Source organism: Hemitrygon akajei, chromosome 8, assembly GCF_048418815.1.
Source record: "Hemitrygon akajei chromosome 8, sHemAka1.3, whole genome shotgun sequence".
NCBI classification, from domain to species: Eukaryota; Metazoa; Chordata; class Chondrichthyes; order Myliobatiformes; family Dasyatidae; genus Hemitrygon; species Hemitrygon akajei.
This window is the reverse complement of record NC_133131.1, coordinates 42,675,024-42,692,373: the sequence shown is the minus strand read 5'-3', so window position 1 is coordinate 42,692,373 and position 17,350 is coordinate 42,675,024. Positions and strand designations below refer to the sequence as shown.

The window sequence follows — 17,350 nt, the reverse complement described above, 5'->3', positions numbered from 1 at the left end:
TAACTTCCTGGTTACACCCTCGAAAAACTCCAACAAATTAGTCAAGCATGATTTACCCTTGGTAAATCCATGCTGGCTCGGCCCAATCCTATCACTGCTATCTAGATATGCCACTATTTCATCCTTAATAATAGACTCTAGCATCTTCCCCACCACCGATGTCAGGCTGACAGGTCGATAGTTCTCTGTTTTCTCCCTCCCTCCTTTCTTAAAAAGTGGGATAACATTAGCCATTCTCCAATCCTCAGGAACTGATCCTGAATCTAAGGAACATTGGAAAGTGATTACCAATGCATCCGCAATTTCCCTAGTACCCTAGTACCTTTAGTACCCTAGGATGCAGACCATCTGGACCTGGGGATTTGTCAGCCTTCAGTCCCATCAGTCTTCTCATCACCGTTTCCTTCCTAATGTCAATCTGTTTCATTTCCTCTGTTACCCTATGTCCTTGGCCCATCCATACATCTGGGAGATTGCTTGTGTCTTCCTTAGTGAAAACAGATCTAAAGTACTCATTAAATTCTTCCGCCATTTCTCTGTTTCCCATAACAATTTCACCCAATGAAACCAAAATTGAGCTTTCTGGTGATTGGACTAAACACTATGTTTATTTAGAGTAAGCCAAACACCGTACATCATCCAAAGCACGTCATCCCTGCCATGAAGCATGGTGGAGGATGCATCACGCTGTGGGGATGCTTCACTGCGGCAGAACCTGGAAATCTTCTGTAGGTAGAGGGTAAAATGAATGCAGCAAAATACAGGGAATTCCTGGACAAAAACCTGATGCAGTCTGCAAGAGAACTGTGACTTGGGAGAGGATTTGTTTTCCAGCAAGACAATGACCCCAAGCATAAAACCAAAGCTACACAGAAATGATTTTAAAACAATAAAGTTAATGTCCTGGAGTGACCAAGTCAAAGTCTAGACCTGCATCCAATTGAGAATTTGTGGGTAGACTTGAAAAGGGCTGTTCACTCATGATCCCCATGCAATCTGACAGAGCTTGAGCAGTTTTATAAAGAAGAATGGGGGAAAATTGCAGTGCCCAGATGTGCAAAGCTGATAGAGACCTATTCACACAGACTCAAGGCTGTAATTGCTGCCAAAGGTGCATCTACTAAATACTGACAAAGGAGATGAATACTTAAGCAATCAATTATTTTGTGTTTTTGTATTTGTAATTAACTTAGATCACTTTATAGAGTTCTGTTTTCACTTTGACACAAAATAGTCTTTTCAGTTGATCAGTGTCAAAAGAAGACAAATTAAAATCACTGCGATTCAATGTTGTAAAACAATAAAACATGAAAACTTCCAAGAGGGTGAATACTTTTTATAGGCCTTGTGTTAGGAAGTTAGAATTCAGCTCAGCAACTCCGACAGTACAGAGCTTCCTCAGCTCTACACTCTGGCTTCCACCTAGAGAATGAATCTAAATCTCTAGGCAGAGATTTTGTGTGATTTGAATCCAAAACCTATTGATTTTAATTATGCTGCCACTGAGCCAAACATCTCTCTCTGCTCTCTCTCAGTTTTTCCTTATCATCTGCCTCTGTGGGTCAGACCACACCGACTCAGTTCTTGGCCTGGAACTGTCACTCACAGTTCACCAGGCCACACACTGACCAGGGAGAGACGCAGGTAGTCCACACCCTTCGATCCAGGTGCAGAGAACGACTCGACCTTGGGTGGTGTGGTGTAGAGGCCACCCACCACCCAAACCACCACTGATGACCTTTGACAAGTGGTGACGGAATGCTGATGGGATCTTTGCCGGCTGCAGTACTCATCATAAATTACACCAGTTGTTCAATGTCTCCGCTGCACAGGGAACCTAAAACAAAATAAGTATTTTAATTTTAATTTTAAAATAATTAAAAGAAGGGAAGATTTCTTAAGAAGATAACTTCAATTGGTTCCTAAATCTTCCGAATGAAATGCGAGTTCTGAACTGATAAAGGGTGTTTACCCAGAGCTGTTCTGGGAAATCCCAGCACAAACCGGGTACTGCAATTGGCTCATTGCATCTGTAATTTAATAGCAATGGAACAGATTTCACCCCATGTGGAATTCAGGAGATAAAAGCGGATGTTCAGTATGACTGTCAGCATCTGAAATATCATCAACCTGAAAGATCGACTGCTTTTGTCTTCCCAGACTCTGCCTGACCCACTAAGAAAGTTACGCATTTTCGCTTTTTTATTTCAGAATTCCAGCATTGCAAAGCAAGGATGTGACGTTGAGGCTTTATAAGGCATTGGTCAGATCCACACATGGAGTATTGTGAGTAGTTTCAGGCCCCTTATCTAAGAAAGGATGTGCCAGCATTGGAAAGGGTCCAGAGAAGGTTCACGAGAATGATTCCGAGAATGAAAGGGTTAATGTGTGAAGAACATTTGATGGCTCTGGGCCTGTACTCACCGGAATTTAGAAGAATGAGGGGATGGGGATACCAATTGAAACCTATTGAATATTGAAAGGCCTAGATAGAGTAGTAGAGGGAATGTGAGTCTACGATCACAGGGCACAGCCTCAGAGTGGAAGTATGTTCCTTTAGAGCGGAGATGAGGAGGAATTTCTTTAGCTAGAGGGTGACGAATCTGGGGAATTCATTGTCACAGGCAGCTGCGGAGGCCAAATCATTGAGTATATTTAAAGCAAAGGTTGATGGGTTCTTGATTAGTAAGGGTGTCAAAGATTACAGGGAGAAGGCAAGAGAATGGGGTTGAGAGAGGGATAGTAAATCAGCCACGATAGAATGGTGGCAGACTTGATGGGCCAAATGGCCTAATTCTTCTCCAATGTCTTATGGTCTTATTGTCAGTTTCTTGCCTTTTCTAGTCCTGCATTTAATGTGTTTTTTTTTTTAAGGTCATTAACCCGAAACTTTTCCTCTATTCTCAAATGTTATGTGGCCTACCAAGTGCTTCAAGCATTCTGTTTTATTTCAGATTACATCAGCTATTGTGTCTGTACCTCAGTCTTCTTTGCTCCCTTTCCCAGTTTATCTCGCCTTTTGCATCTTCTCCAGGCAGATCAATTATGATGAATAAGCCTTTAATCTCATTCTGGTTCCACCTGATCGCAAAGTCCCATTTGCTCTTTCCAAGACGCACACGCACACACACACACACACACTCATGCACACTCACATGCACACACAAATACACACACTCTCTCTCACACACACACACATACAAACACACTCACACACTCATGCACACTCACATGCACACACAAATACACACACTCTCTCTCACACACACACACATACAAACACACTCACACACTCATGCACACTCACATGCACACACAAATACACACACTCTCTCTCACACACACACACATACAAACACACTCACACACTCATGCACACTCACATGCACACACAAATACACACTCTCTCTCACACACACACACATACAAACACACTCACACACTCTCATGCACACTCACATGCACACACACACGTTAACACTCACACACACTAACACAGTCACACACACACACTCTCACATGCACACAAACACACACACACACACAAACACTCACACAACACTGCAACTTAAAATATGCTGGCTTTCTACCTTTTCATAATTCTGATGAGGTCATTGAGTTGAAACACCAACTTTATTTCTCTCTCACAGATGCTATCTGACCTACTGAGTTTCCAAGATTTTCTGATTTAATTTCAGTTTACAGGTTCTGCTGGGGTAACAAACAAGTTTACAGGCACCTACAAGTTGATTTTGTCCCTAAGTCAGGAAATCCACAAAAATCACATGACATGGTAACTACACGCCCTCAGTATTGTAATGAACAGCAGTAAGAGGATAGAAAGATGATAAGAGCAATTACTAAAATTGGAGAGGAGATTAATTGTGGTGCTTGTAGTTCACATCAGATTTCTAAATTTAATAATATCATGGGAGCTCATTCATACGCAAGGATGTTCATAAACTGGGTGACACTGTAGGAGCTCAGTAGGTCAGGCAGCATCTATGGAAATGCTGCCGTTAGGACTGAGAGCCTTCATTCGTCCTGACCTCCAGCACCTCCGCCAGCATTTTGTGCCTGTCACTCTGGCTTTCCAGTATCTGCAGAATCTCCTGTGTTTATAACCCAGGATGGCTTGGACCAGCATCTGTAACTTTCAGTTTTCCGATTACCAATTTTAGTTGCAATAGTCGATTGCTGATGTCCTGTCTGAAGATAGCAGCACAGCCCTGCGTTTCACGGCTCTTTCTGAACATTTAAGAGAAACTTGGTCTGGAGGAAGGCTATGGTTGGGGTGCAGGTCAGTGTTCATAGTCGATTTTCACATTTTCGAAATCATCGGCCCATATGAAAACCTAGATGAGATTCTAATACTCTTCAGTAACTCAAAAACAACAAACAGAACTTTCTACAAGCACACTGCAGCAAAAGAAAACTTTGGGCAGCATTAAATTTTACAAGCAAGAAACTTGCTGAATTTATGTAAAGCAGAGAGGTCAGAGCGTTGTGTATCTGACAGAGCACCTAATAGTTGGAAAGAGTTTTGGTGGAAGGAGGGGTTAAAGTCTCAAAGCCTTGACAAAAGGTTGGAATGTTAAAGAGAAAGTTTAATATCATTTTCACTGGAATGCTTAAAGTTAATTAGGTTTCACTGGAGGTTTTTAAAACCTTGAAGAGGTTTATTATAAAGCATAGCATTCTTATAGAATTCACTAGAAAAGTTGTCATCTTTGCCTTCTTGCACAGCACCCACGTTCAAGCTTACTGAGTTGCAGGTTCCTCTTTTGCCCAAGGATCACCACTCAGGATTGGCTCTGGAAATCGAGGAACGGGGCAGTGCTGGAAAATGGTGGCAGATTAGTGAATGGCGGAGCAAACTGCAAGGCCTGGAGGACTTCTCCCAGATCCGAATTCTCTGATTCTTGTCCTTATGCTAAAATATCTCATTACCATATATGGAGATAATTGAATGGGGGTGCTAGACAAAGATCATGGCAACTTTTCTGGTGAATGCTATAAGAATGTAAAAAGGCAAATTATAAAAGTACGTGGGAAATAAGCCTAGAACAGAAGCCATTGACACAGTGCTTCAAATAGAATACGACATGTCCAAGTTAGGTTCCTATATGACATGACCCCTTCAGCAGCATGAATCATTAACATCCAAGCAATGAACGACCTAGGTAGAGTGGACCTGGAGAGGATATTTCCAACAGTGGGGGAGTCTATGACCAGAGAGCACAGACTCAGCATAGAAGGATGTCCCTTTAGAACAGAGATGAGGAGGAATTTCATTAGGCAGAGGGTGGTGAATCTGTGGAATTCATTGCTGCAGATAGCTGTGGAGTTTGGTATATTCATACCAGAGTTTGATAGGTTCTTGGTTAGTAAAAGTATCAAAAGTTGCAGGGAGAAAGCAGGAGAATGGGGTTGAGAGGGATAATAAACAGGCATGATGGAACATTGGAGATTGATGGGCCGAATAGCCTAATTCTTCTCTTGTCATATATTCTTATGTAGTAAAATGATCTAGGACTGTCACAGGAGAGTTATCAAAGTTTGCAACTCAGCTACGTGTAAGTGTAATTGGATGTGGTGAAAGGCTTGATCAGAAAAGTGGGCAATGAGGAAGGTCCTAAATGAGGAGAGAAGTTTTTGGGCTGGAGGAGGTTAGAGGTACAGAGTGCAGAAAGGTGTGGAGGGATTTGGAAAGAGGAATGAGTACGTTGGAATTAAGGCATTGCTGGACCGGGATCCAACATAGTAGTGCAATGTACTGAGGTACACTCAGACAGGGACCAGAGCAATTAACAGGAGGATTAGTGTTCAATAATTCCATCTTTCATAGACTAAGGCTTTCGTTTCTCAAATAGTGGTGGGCACAGGGGTGGGTGGTTCCTGATTAACATTACCAGGCATGGCAGAATGCAATCAGATCAGCCATGATCATGGTAAATCATGGTGGAAGCTCAACGGCCTGGGAGGTCTTTTCCTACGACGGACTCGTATACTTGTATGTAAACTATGGAAGTCCTCAACACCTGGCTCTTCCCTACGGTGTGCATAAGAGCAACACACACAAATGCTGGAGGAACTCGGCAGGTTAGGAAGTGTCATTGGGGAGGAATCAGCAGTCGACATTCCAGGCCGCGACACTTCATCAGGCTGTGATTAAAATATCCCAACGCAGGCTAGTGCACCTGCCCCTGTGAAATGAGGGTGAAAATTATACAGCAGTGATGAACCTCATTGTTTGTGGCTTTATCAGAAGTTCACTTCCAAAACTCTGAAGTAGCGGATTTCCAAGAATTTCAGGTGCCTACACACCAAAACCCTCGCTAACAAATCTCCTTTTGTGACATTACATTTGAGTCGCAATTTTCATCAGGTTTGGTGGAGCAGAATTCTCTTTTTGTTACATCAATACACTAAAGCAGCTAAGGAAAACAGGATTCATTTTATTTTGAAAACAAGGTTAACACATGAACATCTCCATGCAGTTTACTGTATTAGCCATAACTGAGTGTTAAAGGTTAAATATTCACAACCAGCTCCACACATTAAAACAACAATGAGAATTCTGTTCGGTCCCACTATAGTCTGTATCATAAGCGCTGGAGTATGATGGGATTATTCCATTTCTGCTCTGTGGAAATTTGACAGAGGAAAATTTCTATACCTTCACCATACCACGTTAAAGGATATTCCCAGAACGCACCGCACCACAAATCTCCACTTATTCTTGCAGCACATGGATTCATGAAAGGTACTCCACGTGATAAGGCAGAAGCAAGAGGCTGGTTTGGTTATCTACACACTCACCTAGGAACCAAATGCTAACTGCTGTCACTTATTATGGGTAGCAGTGATCTCCTGCGGAAGCTTCATTATACTGTTCAGTAAGGCAAACACATTGTAAAAGCCCATTTTAAATGTGTATGGGGGGGGGGGGGGAGATTACAGACCTGAAACACCCAATGACCCCAGGTTATATCACTGATGACGTGTCCCAATGTATCTCAGCATCACAGAATGAATAGTGCATATAGACCAGCTATATAGATTGTGTACGGTGCACGGTCAGCACCCACCTGCTCTTCTGTGAGAACAGAAGTAAAATTGGAGGGACGGAGCCTCTACCTCTATCCCCTGATCGGCCTAGGTCCTAGCTGCAGCTAAGCAGTTATAGTAGGGGTAGGGATGGGGAAGGGTATTGCCTCAGAACAGGGTGGGGTGAGAAGCAGCAGTGTTGAACTGGAGGTGAGTGAGGCTACCAGCTCAGTCTCTCTCAGTAACTGAGCAGACGGAGGACTTACTTGGAGATCGAGGGGCTCGTTGTCTGGTCTAATTCATCTTTTGCTGTTAGAGAAGTGAAGTGTGGACAGATCTAACAGAATGTTGGGGTGTGAAGGGTGTCTCACCCTCTTCTGTTTAAAATGAGCTTTGCTTTCGAAAGAAGGACGATTACACTTAGGTCAAAGCACAAGTGACTCACTGGTTCATAGCTGCTAACAGTGTGTGTGTGTGTGTGTGTGTGTGTGTGTGTGTGTGTGTGTGTGTGTGTGTGTGTGTGTGTGTGTGTGTGTGTGTGTGTGTGTGTGTGTGTGTGTGTGTGTGTGTGTGTGTGTGTGTGTGTGTGTGTGTGTGTGTGTGTGTGTGTGTGTGTTCGTTCTTTAAATAACAAGATAGTATGTCAACTTGACCCTTGGAGTTAATATTGATCACGTTAAGTTTCTTTGCAAATCCCCAAGAGGAATGAACAGGTCAAGGAACATATCAGCAAACCTGAGCCTGATCCATAGCCTCTTAGCAGGTCGTCAAGTGTACATCTTACTCTGGAAGCAAGCATCATTACATCTACAAGGCTGCATTATAAGACCATAAGACACAGCGGCAGAATTAGGCCATTTGGCCCATCGAGTCTGCTCCGCCATTCCATCACAGCTGATTTATTACCGCCTCCTCCCTACTTCTCCCAGTAACTTTTGACACCATCACCTAGCAAGAAAGTATCAATCTGAGTTTTAAATACGCCCAGTGACTTGGCCTCTACAGCCATCCGTGGCAATGAATTCCAAAGATTCTCCACTCTCTGGCTAAAGAAATTCCTCTTTATCTAACAGCATATTCTGATATTATATGGAGTGTACATATCATTTAATGATAATACTGACTGTATAAGTGCTTATTGGGAAACAGCATTTGAATATGAGATAATGCTACTATTATCAAGTTATTAATTAGTATTATCAACAGTTTGAGTTTGGTTCAATCTGGGGGGCAGACACAGATGCTCCAGTGACTTTACAACCTGTACAATCCGTGGCACAGGAGAATGCAGTGGTGGCTGTTTAGGGTGAAAGTTGGTCTGAAGTGCAAATGACTTGACAAGTCGAATAGTTGAGTTCTCTCAAGTTCCTGTGGGAATTGGGGAGAGGGAGAAGCCACTGGCATTTCAGGTCAATATACCTTTTCACAGAGAGTAGTGCAGGCCAGTCATTGGGGGGGGGGGGGGGGGTGGGAGTTTAAGGTTGACATGTCCTTGATTCTTTTTAATGGTTATGGGGAGAAGCTGGTAGAATAGGGTTGAAAATAATCAGCCACGACTGAATGTTGGAACAGACTCAATGGGCTGAATGGCCTAATTTTGCACCTGTGTCTTATAATCTCATACGTGGGACAGATTGCGTGCAGGATGTCAAGGACCTTGCCAGCTCTTTCCCCACAGTCAGTTACTTTGGTAGTGTAACATACACCAATGTTTACTGGGATGAGTGCACTTTATTTAACAGTTCAACATTCTGGTTGAAAAGACAGAACAAAGGTTACACCTTAAAAGTCAATTTACATCTATCTTATTAAATTAAATCTACACACTTCTCATTCACTGTGAGTTAGAGTTTTCCAGCAAGTGGATGGGAAACCAAATTCAGGAATTAAATAATGGATAAGATTTCATATAGTGTAACTAAATAGGTTTTAATAATTGTGACAAATTTACAGTTAGCACTCCGATTGGACTCAGGACCAGACTGGCGCTTAAATAATACTTTCATTTGCACTAAGCTAGATAACCATGAATTTGCAGTTTTGGAGGATTCTCGAGAAGACTGAATGACTTGCGAGGATGGGCAGAACCTAACTTTCTTTGCTGGGGTCCAGCATTTCAAAAATCAGAGCTGGGACATTCAGGAGCGACATCCAGATGTCCTCCTTCACATAGGAAATGGTAGAAGTCAGGGCCAGATAAAGACTTCAAGGCAAAGTTCCCTTTTTCAGCAAAAGGTTCAGAGAAGGTAGCTGGATCTGAAAACCATGAACCATGGCTATTGAAAGGAAGATTGAACTTCCTTCACCTGGACATTATTTCCCTTTGAGAACCCAGTGAAGAACAGACTTGGAACTCTCAGATGCAGTATCCTGTCTGTGCTGTGGTAGCTAGGTCCAAGCAGATTCGCGGCATGGATTCAGAATTTTCTTGAAGCAGTAGTAGGCCTCGGTTAGTCTCAATAGACCATGGATTTGCACCTTGGAAGGTTTCCAGGATGCAAGCCTGGGCAGGGTTTTTTTTTAATGGAAGACTGGCAGTTGCCCATGCTGCAAGTCTCCCCTCTCCACGCTACCGATGTTGTCCAAGGGAAGGGCACTAGGACCCATACAGCTTGGCACCGGTGTCGTTGCAGAGCAACGTGTGGTTAAGTGCCTTGCTCAAGGACACACACGGAGACTCAGCCAAGGCTCGAATCAGTGACCTTCAGATAACCAGACGAATGCCTTAACCACTTGGCCACGCGTCAACACGACTTGAAGAGGGTGGGACTCCACTGGGTCAAAGGGGTTACTGATACTCATTGAAGCTGGCCAAGTATACAGAGGACACACCACAACTAACAGCGCACTGGTGATTTCTCCTCGTATGGCGGTGAAATGTTTGCAAGTAAATTGCCAAATCTGGAGAACAACTCAACCCAACCATCAAACATTTTCCAAATGACCTCCATCAATGTAACTGTCAAACACATTCAAGTTTTGTGATAGAAACACAATTCTAGAAGAACCCAGCAGGTCAGGCGGCATCTACGAAGGCAAAAGGCGTATTCAAGTTTTAGGGACTCTGCACCAATCCGAAAACACCGACTCACACATTTTTTTTTGCCTCCACAGATGTTTTTTGACCCTTAGAGTTATTCTAGGGCTCAGATTTTTGTTCCACACCTCCAGTCTCTTTTGCCTGTGTGTTTTTGGATGTCTGACTCTCACAGTGGGTGGAAACTGGCTAACTCCGATGATAAAGCACCCAAGCAGGTCACAGTTGCTTCAGCTTCCTGCTTCAGTGCAATGTCTGCATGGCCCAGGGGTGGAAGATACTAGGAGAGCCCTACAAGTAAGTTTTGCACTAATAAACTTCAGAACATTTCCAGAAAGCAATGTCAACTTGTCCGTTAATATGGCTAATATATTGCACCATGACAGTTTTCTTGTGAGAAACATTATTGACTGAATTAATGTCTACTACATTTTTTAGATTCGTATGTAAAATGACATAACCTGGTGGCTTGCAATTGGAATTGTTACATAAGCATTTCTTGGTTAACCTACTGAATAAAGGGAAAAACACTTGTCAGCTTGCAAAGGTCAGTTCAGGTAGTGTGGGGATTCATTGTTGTGGTTGTTGATGCTGAGTTAATAGATATTAGGCTGCGTTGATAAAGACCAACAGCTTCAGGGAAAGAGGGAGGGGAGAGGATAACACTAAATCTTTCTTGATTATCAGTCGGCCATTTAAACGTGACCTCAGAACAAAGTACTTTGTGGACAGCACCAACTGCTGTTAATCTAATAAGAACACGATTGCCTCAGTCATACTTTGCTTGATAGAGCTATTAGGACTGATGCTGGGTCTAAAGGAGTTTGTTAACGCTGGAAAGGGATGGAAATGTTTGGGGGTCTTAGAGTCCATGCCTTCAGCAGGAGATTTTATAACCAATGAAAAGATCAGAAGATGGGGCCCTCAAGTTAGGAGGTTTCCAAGATCGACAGCAGGATCATCTGCTTATTTTTCTCATCGCTGTTGACCTTGCTGCCTCGACATAGCAGTTTCACTTCAAAGTGCTATAATGGTTGCAGAGCCCTGGGATGTTCTCACATGTGATGATCTACGTGGAGAGTGAAGCTCTCTACACCATCTCCACAAAGTGCCTCAGATCCCCGCTCCCACATAAATAACTAACATTCATTACTCGAGTTTGTACGTCATACCCACAGTGAAACAATCCTCATAGAAACAGGAGTCAGAGAGATATTTCCAACATGGCAGATCAGAATGGGCTTAATACAGTTTTCAGAGATGATCAGCAAGTGGTTTTGTCACCAGTCAACTTGACGATTAATCTTCCAACATCCGAGAACATGGGATGAAGCTTGAGGGCAGGATTTACGTCTCAATGCATGGCAACAAACTGTGGGCCTCAGCCTGGCAAATGTCTTCACAATGTGGTATTGCCATCTTAATTAACACTACGTATTAGCCTCATTAGCAAAAGAGATCCATTTTCTGTCAATCTCAAGTTCTGCTTATGAGCAAAACAACAAGGAAACCAGTCAGTAAACAAGACAATGGAGCAACATTATACTTCAGCAGAAAAGCGACTGTTGACTGCTCTAGGATGGATACTGTCCTTTGGCAATTGCCTGGCTCTGGAGGCACCTTTCCACTCCTGCCGTGGTTACAGGATGGACACAGGGGCTTCAGACTCCATCACTGGGGTAAAAACAGTAAAAGAACACAGGGAGCTTCCAGATGGAGCAGCCGCTGGCTGTCTGCACAATGAGTCGTTCCATCGGCACACGCCTCCTGCGTCAGTGCTGGACCTGCGGGAGAACAAGAAGGAGAAAGAGTTAAGGAAAGAACCCCATTGGGAAGACCTCTCAATCTTGTACGTTCAGGTGAGAAGGTGATTTACTTCAGTGTCATCAATCAACATCCATCTCTGTCTCTCAGTAACGAGTCATAATGTTGATCATGGTTGGGTAGGAGGTTGTTTTGGGGAGCTTGTGACCACTGGAAGGGTGTGGGGTAGGTGGGTTGTCCTTGGTGTAATGTGGGGAAGAAAGAATGCCCCAGTTTGAGTGGATGGTGAGGGCAAGGTTCCAGCCACCTGTCTTACCATATAATGAAAGAAGAGGAGGCTTTTTGGCCCTTAGGGTCCATGCTAGCTCCCTGAGAGGAATCCCATTTTCCTTCTCCTTATTTCCCCTCTAATTTATTTCCTCTTACAGTCAATTAATTCCTCTTTCAAGCAACACACACAAAATGCTGGTGGAACGCAGCAGGCCAGGCAGCATCTATAGGGAGAAGCACTGTCGACGTTTCGGGCCGAGACCCTTCGTCAGGACTAACTGAAAGAAAAGATAGTAAGAGATTTGAAAGTAGTGGGGGGAGGGGGAAATGCGAAATGATAGGGAAGACTGGAGGGGGTGGGGTGAAGCTAAGAGCTGGAAAGTTGATTGGCAAAAGTGATACAGAGCTGGAGAAGGGAAAGGATCATGGGATGGGAGGCCTCGGGAGAAAGAAAGGGGGAGGGGAGCACCAGAGGGAGATGGAGAACAGGCAGAGTGAAGGGCAGAGAGAGAACAAAAAGGGGGAGGGGGGAAAAATTAGTCCCCCCTCCCCCCTTTTTGTTCTCTCTCTGCCCTTCACTCTGCAGTAATCAGTGTCTTCACTTCTCTCAGTTATTTTCCACCTACCAGAGGATATTTCATTAAACCGCATTGTAAGAAGAGGGAGCCTAGATCAGGGGCAAGTAAAGGAGAAAAGGTTTCAGGTGCTGATCCTGCCATTGGGGTCACAGGGGATACGGGGTGAAGAGAGAATGTCCCAGAGTGAGCGAAGGGTGGCAGGAAGCTTCTGTAGTCTCCACTCCCATGTCATCTCACTTCCAGAACCACAGAGCACAGACTGACCGGCCCTTTACAATGAGGCTGAAGATTCCTTTCACATTGGCACAGACTGCTCCTGCCATCCCGTGGTAGTGAATGGTACTGCAGGCACTCAGCCCACAGTGCTTTTTCAGTGTAGTGCAGACAGAAATCAACAAACTCCAGCCAGCCAAAGTGCCTGGTGGTAAAGCGATACTTGAAGAGGGACACCACATATACAAGGATTACATACTACTGTCTACATTGGTTTGCTCTAGCGCTCTTCCTGTATCTTTTCCCTGAAGGAGATCCAATGACAACTCAAGAATCAACCTCTGGAATCCTCTGCAGCCCTGCAACGTTGCCAGATCTCACATATCCCCAACTTTAACTGCTCCATATTCAGCTGCCAAGGCTCAGGGACCCCAAAACCTTCTCCTCTCTCCCCGCTTCCTTCCTCACGGTGCTCTGTAAAGCCGTCTTTGACGACGTTCTAATATCAGAATGGGAATCAGGTTCACTGTCACTGTGGCAGCAGCACAGTTCACGATGCTGTAATAAAAATAAATAAATTATGCAAAAGAGGAAGTATTCATGAGTTCATGGACCATTCAGAGATCTGATGGCAGAGTGAAAGAGACTGTTCCAAAAGTATTGACTGTGAGCCATCAGGCTCCTGAACCTCCTCCCTGATGGTTATAATGATAACTCCTAATGAAGTATAGCCACTGTGATTCATTGTGATTGCTTTGCACATAGTGTCCTGTAGTGACCTACCATGTGATTGAGCTGCAGTGATCAGCACGGTGACCCGGGGTGGTGGTGGGGGGGAGCAATGCCTCCTTAAAGGTGTGGATGTTAGATTGATTACCCAGTTCTTGCAAACTCACACCTGGACAATCCCTTCTCCTGCCCTACCTCCTCAGCCACACCAGAGACTGCTGAGCATCTGAGATGACTTCCAGAATGCTCCAAGGCCTTTCAGAATCAGACTCAGTGGCCACAGGAATGGAACCCGGTGTAGTCTGTTGCTGCTGAGGTCCGTCCACGTCAAGGTTCGACGTGTTGTAAGTTCAGAGAAGCTCCTTTGCCCACCACTATTGTACTGCATGGTTGTTTGAGTTACTGCTGCTTTTCTATCAGCTTGAACCATCCTCCTCTCATTAACAAGGCAATTTTGCCCACACAACTACTGCTCACTGGATGGTTTTTTTTTGTTTTTTGCGTCATCCTCTATAAACTCTAGAAACTATTGTGCATGAAAATCCCAGGACATCAGTTGTTTCTGAGATGCTCAAACCACCCTGTCTGGCACCAACGGGCATTCCACAGTCATTTTTTGAAGAATACATCTCACGATGCTCTGAACACATCATCAGCGATGTAACCTGGGGTCATCGGGTCTTTCAGCATCACAGACGACCCAGCCGTGGTTGATTAAGCCCCAACTTGTGTTCAGGTGGCTTCTGCTGCAGGTCCCCATGGACTTCTTCCCTTCATCCAGAGCCATCCTGAGGTGATGCTGCTGATGCCCCTCTGCCTCCTTGCAGCAGCGATGCCCTGAGGGCTCTGTGAAGGGACTGCCCAGTGAAGCCCCAGCAGCCCACTTCAACAGGCAATCACTTTGCCTTCCATTCCAAAGTCACTACGATCACATTTCTTCCCCATTCTGACGTCTGGTCTGAGCAACAGCTGAACCCCCTGACCATGCCTGTATGTTCTTACGCATTGAGTTGCCATATGAGTAGATATTTGCATTAACGAGCAGATGTATAGACAAAGTGACCACTGAGTGGATGTCATGAAAATTGTTATTTTGAGTCGGCAGTGAAGTGTAATACATAACAAAATTATTATAAGTTGTAATAAGAAATACATAAAAAAATAAGTAGCACAAAAACAGTGACAAGGTGTTCATGGACAGTTCAGAAGGGAGGAAGCTGTTTCTACAACGTTTAGTGTGTGTCTTCAGGCCTCTGTACCTCCTCCTGGATGGTAGTAACGAGATGAGGTCCCTTCTTGGATTGTGAGGGTCCTTAATGATGGATGCCACTTTCCTGAGGCATCGCCTTTTGAAGATGTCCTTGATGGTGGAGAGGGTAGCGCCCGTGATGGATCTGGCCGACTCTACAGCCCTCTGCGGCTTTTCCTGATCCTGGGCGTTGATGATGGAATCAGAATGCTCTCCACCGTACATCTGGAGAAATTTGCTGGAGCCTCTGAAGATATACCAAATCTCCTCAAACTCTTAATGAAGTACAGCCACAGTCATGCCTTCTTCATAATTCCATCAATATGCTGGGCCCAGGATAGATCTTCAGAGACAGTGACACCCAGGAACTTGAAGCTGCTCTCCCTTTCCACTGCCGGTCCCTCGATGAGGACCTCCCCTTCCTGAAGTCCACAATCAATCCCTAGAGTTACTGATGTTGAGTGCAAGGTTGTTTAAGCAATACTGCTCAACCAGCTGATCTCTCTCACTCCTGTACACCCATCATCACTGTCTGCATTGCTGCCAGCAAGATTCCTATCACCGGAGAATCTATGGACGCTGTTTGTACTGTGCCTTGCCGCACAGTCATGATAGCAGGCGAAGCAGGCACCCCCGAGGTGCTCCTGCATTAATTGTATCGAGGAGGTGTTATTTCCAATCCACACTGACTACCATCTCCTGATTAATAAGTGAAGAATCCAGTGGCAGACGGGTATACAAGTTCAGCTTGTTGATTTGTACTGAGGGGATTCTGGCGTTGAATGCTGAGCTGTAATCGATACCCAGCAGCTTAATGTAGGTGCTGCTGTTCTCCAGGTGGTCCAAGGCCAAGTGGAGAGCCAGTGAGATTGCATCTGCTCCAGACTTATCATAGCCGGAAGCAAACTGCAGCAGGTCCAGGTCCTTGCTCAGGCAGATGTTAATTTTAACCATGAAGGATCCACTTGCACAAGGAGGTTTTGAGGCCCATGTCTTGGAGCTTATTAATTAGCTTTGAGGGGATGATTGTATTGTTTTGTAACTCCAAAACTTTAAACTAATTGAAGGCAAAAACACGGAGCTGGGAGTAACATACCTCGGTTTCAAATAAACTCTTCATGGGCTTCCAGCTGGGTACATAATACCTGATGTTTCAATGACAAACTCTGCTATCTTCATCGGGGCTATATATTTATATCTTAAGATTCATTTTTAATTTAAGCGAGACACATTCGTATCATGTGGTAGTGTCATAACATATGCAATTCATATATGTTTACACATAACCTGTAATATTATTTAAATGAACAAGAAAGCTTAATCAAACAATATATTTATAATATTACTCAAATATTACTTAAATATTAAATACACAACACTCCTCCCCGCTTAGCTATAAACTCAATATAGAATGCATCTCAATTATATACACAGTATACTATAGAATACAACTACTCTGCAGGCATCCACAGCATCGTAAATTTTAAACTGTCCCATTCAGGCCTAAAGATTTAATCACTTTGGAGGCTTTTTTACTGTTGTGGGATAACCTCTTTTCTGACAAGGAATATCACTCTGCTTGGCCGCTGAGACTTATAGAAGTGAAACAATCTCAGGTTCTGACAACTCTGGTCACCGTTCTTCTCTAACAGTTGACAACGCTCTCCTCAACTGATCAATTTGTTGTCTCTATTTGATATATGACGCAATCTCCACTATGTAGGACAGCGGTCCAGTTCTGTCCTTAATCTTTCCAAGTACCACATTTGATCACCTCTGTACACCCTCACCAGGACTGCTTGTCTAGGAGTGAAACATTGAGCCCTCTTGTTTAAGGAACCTTCGATTTGTCTCAGCTGTTTGTCCTGTGTACTCCTGAGACTGGGTTTGAGGAGATCCAAGCATGAACACAAGGGACAATCCAGGACCTGGGAGTGTGCTGTACTGCGATCTGCAAGGAGGACGTTGGTGAGCTTCTAATTCAGTGTCAGTGTAGTGTGTCCTGCTGACATTGCTCGCAGTGCATTCTTCAGACTTTGGACAAATTTTCCACCAAGCCACTTATAGCTGGGTGGTACGGTGCAGATGTAATATATCTTATTCCATTCATTTTCAGGAATGACTGAAATTGTTCCACAACAGACTGTGGTCCATTGTCACTGACTAAGTGTTCTGGAACACCAGTCCTTGCGAAGAGGCTTCTCAGCATCGATAATTTATTCCTGGTCTGGAATTCTGGAGATTGCACCTGGACATTTTGTATTTGACCTGAATGTCACTGATCTCCCACAGCAGATTTCTGATCTCATGGTTCATCCAAACCTTCTGTAGACACTGAATGATTTTGTGAGGACACCCTTGTCTATAGCAGTTTATGTAAAGTCCATCACAGCCGTGGTGTATTCGTTCCGATCCTCTGATGAGTCCTTGAACACCGCCCAGTCTACTGACTGGAAGCGA

At 44.1% G+C, this 17,350-nt stretch overlaps 1 protein-coding gene across 5 annotated transcripts in view; it reads right to left on the bottom strand.

Moving 5' to 3' along the window:
• Positions 1–6,438: 6,438 nt before the first annotated feature.
• clip2 (CAP-GLY domain containing linker protein 2) overlaps positions 6,439–17,350 on the bottom strand; it is a 166,467-nt gene continuing 155,555 nt past the window's right edge. For all 5 annotated transcript variants that reach the window (XM_073053695.1, XM_073053694.1, XM_073053696.1 and 2 more), the window contains one exon: positions 6,439–11,871. In XM_073053695.1, coding sequence (XP_072909796.1) covers positions 11,860–11,871 — 12 coding nt within the window. In that variant the 3' untranslated portion in view covers positions 6,439–11,859. The remainder of the gene's footprint in view (positions 11,872–17,350) is intronic.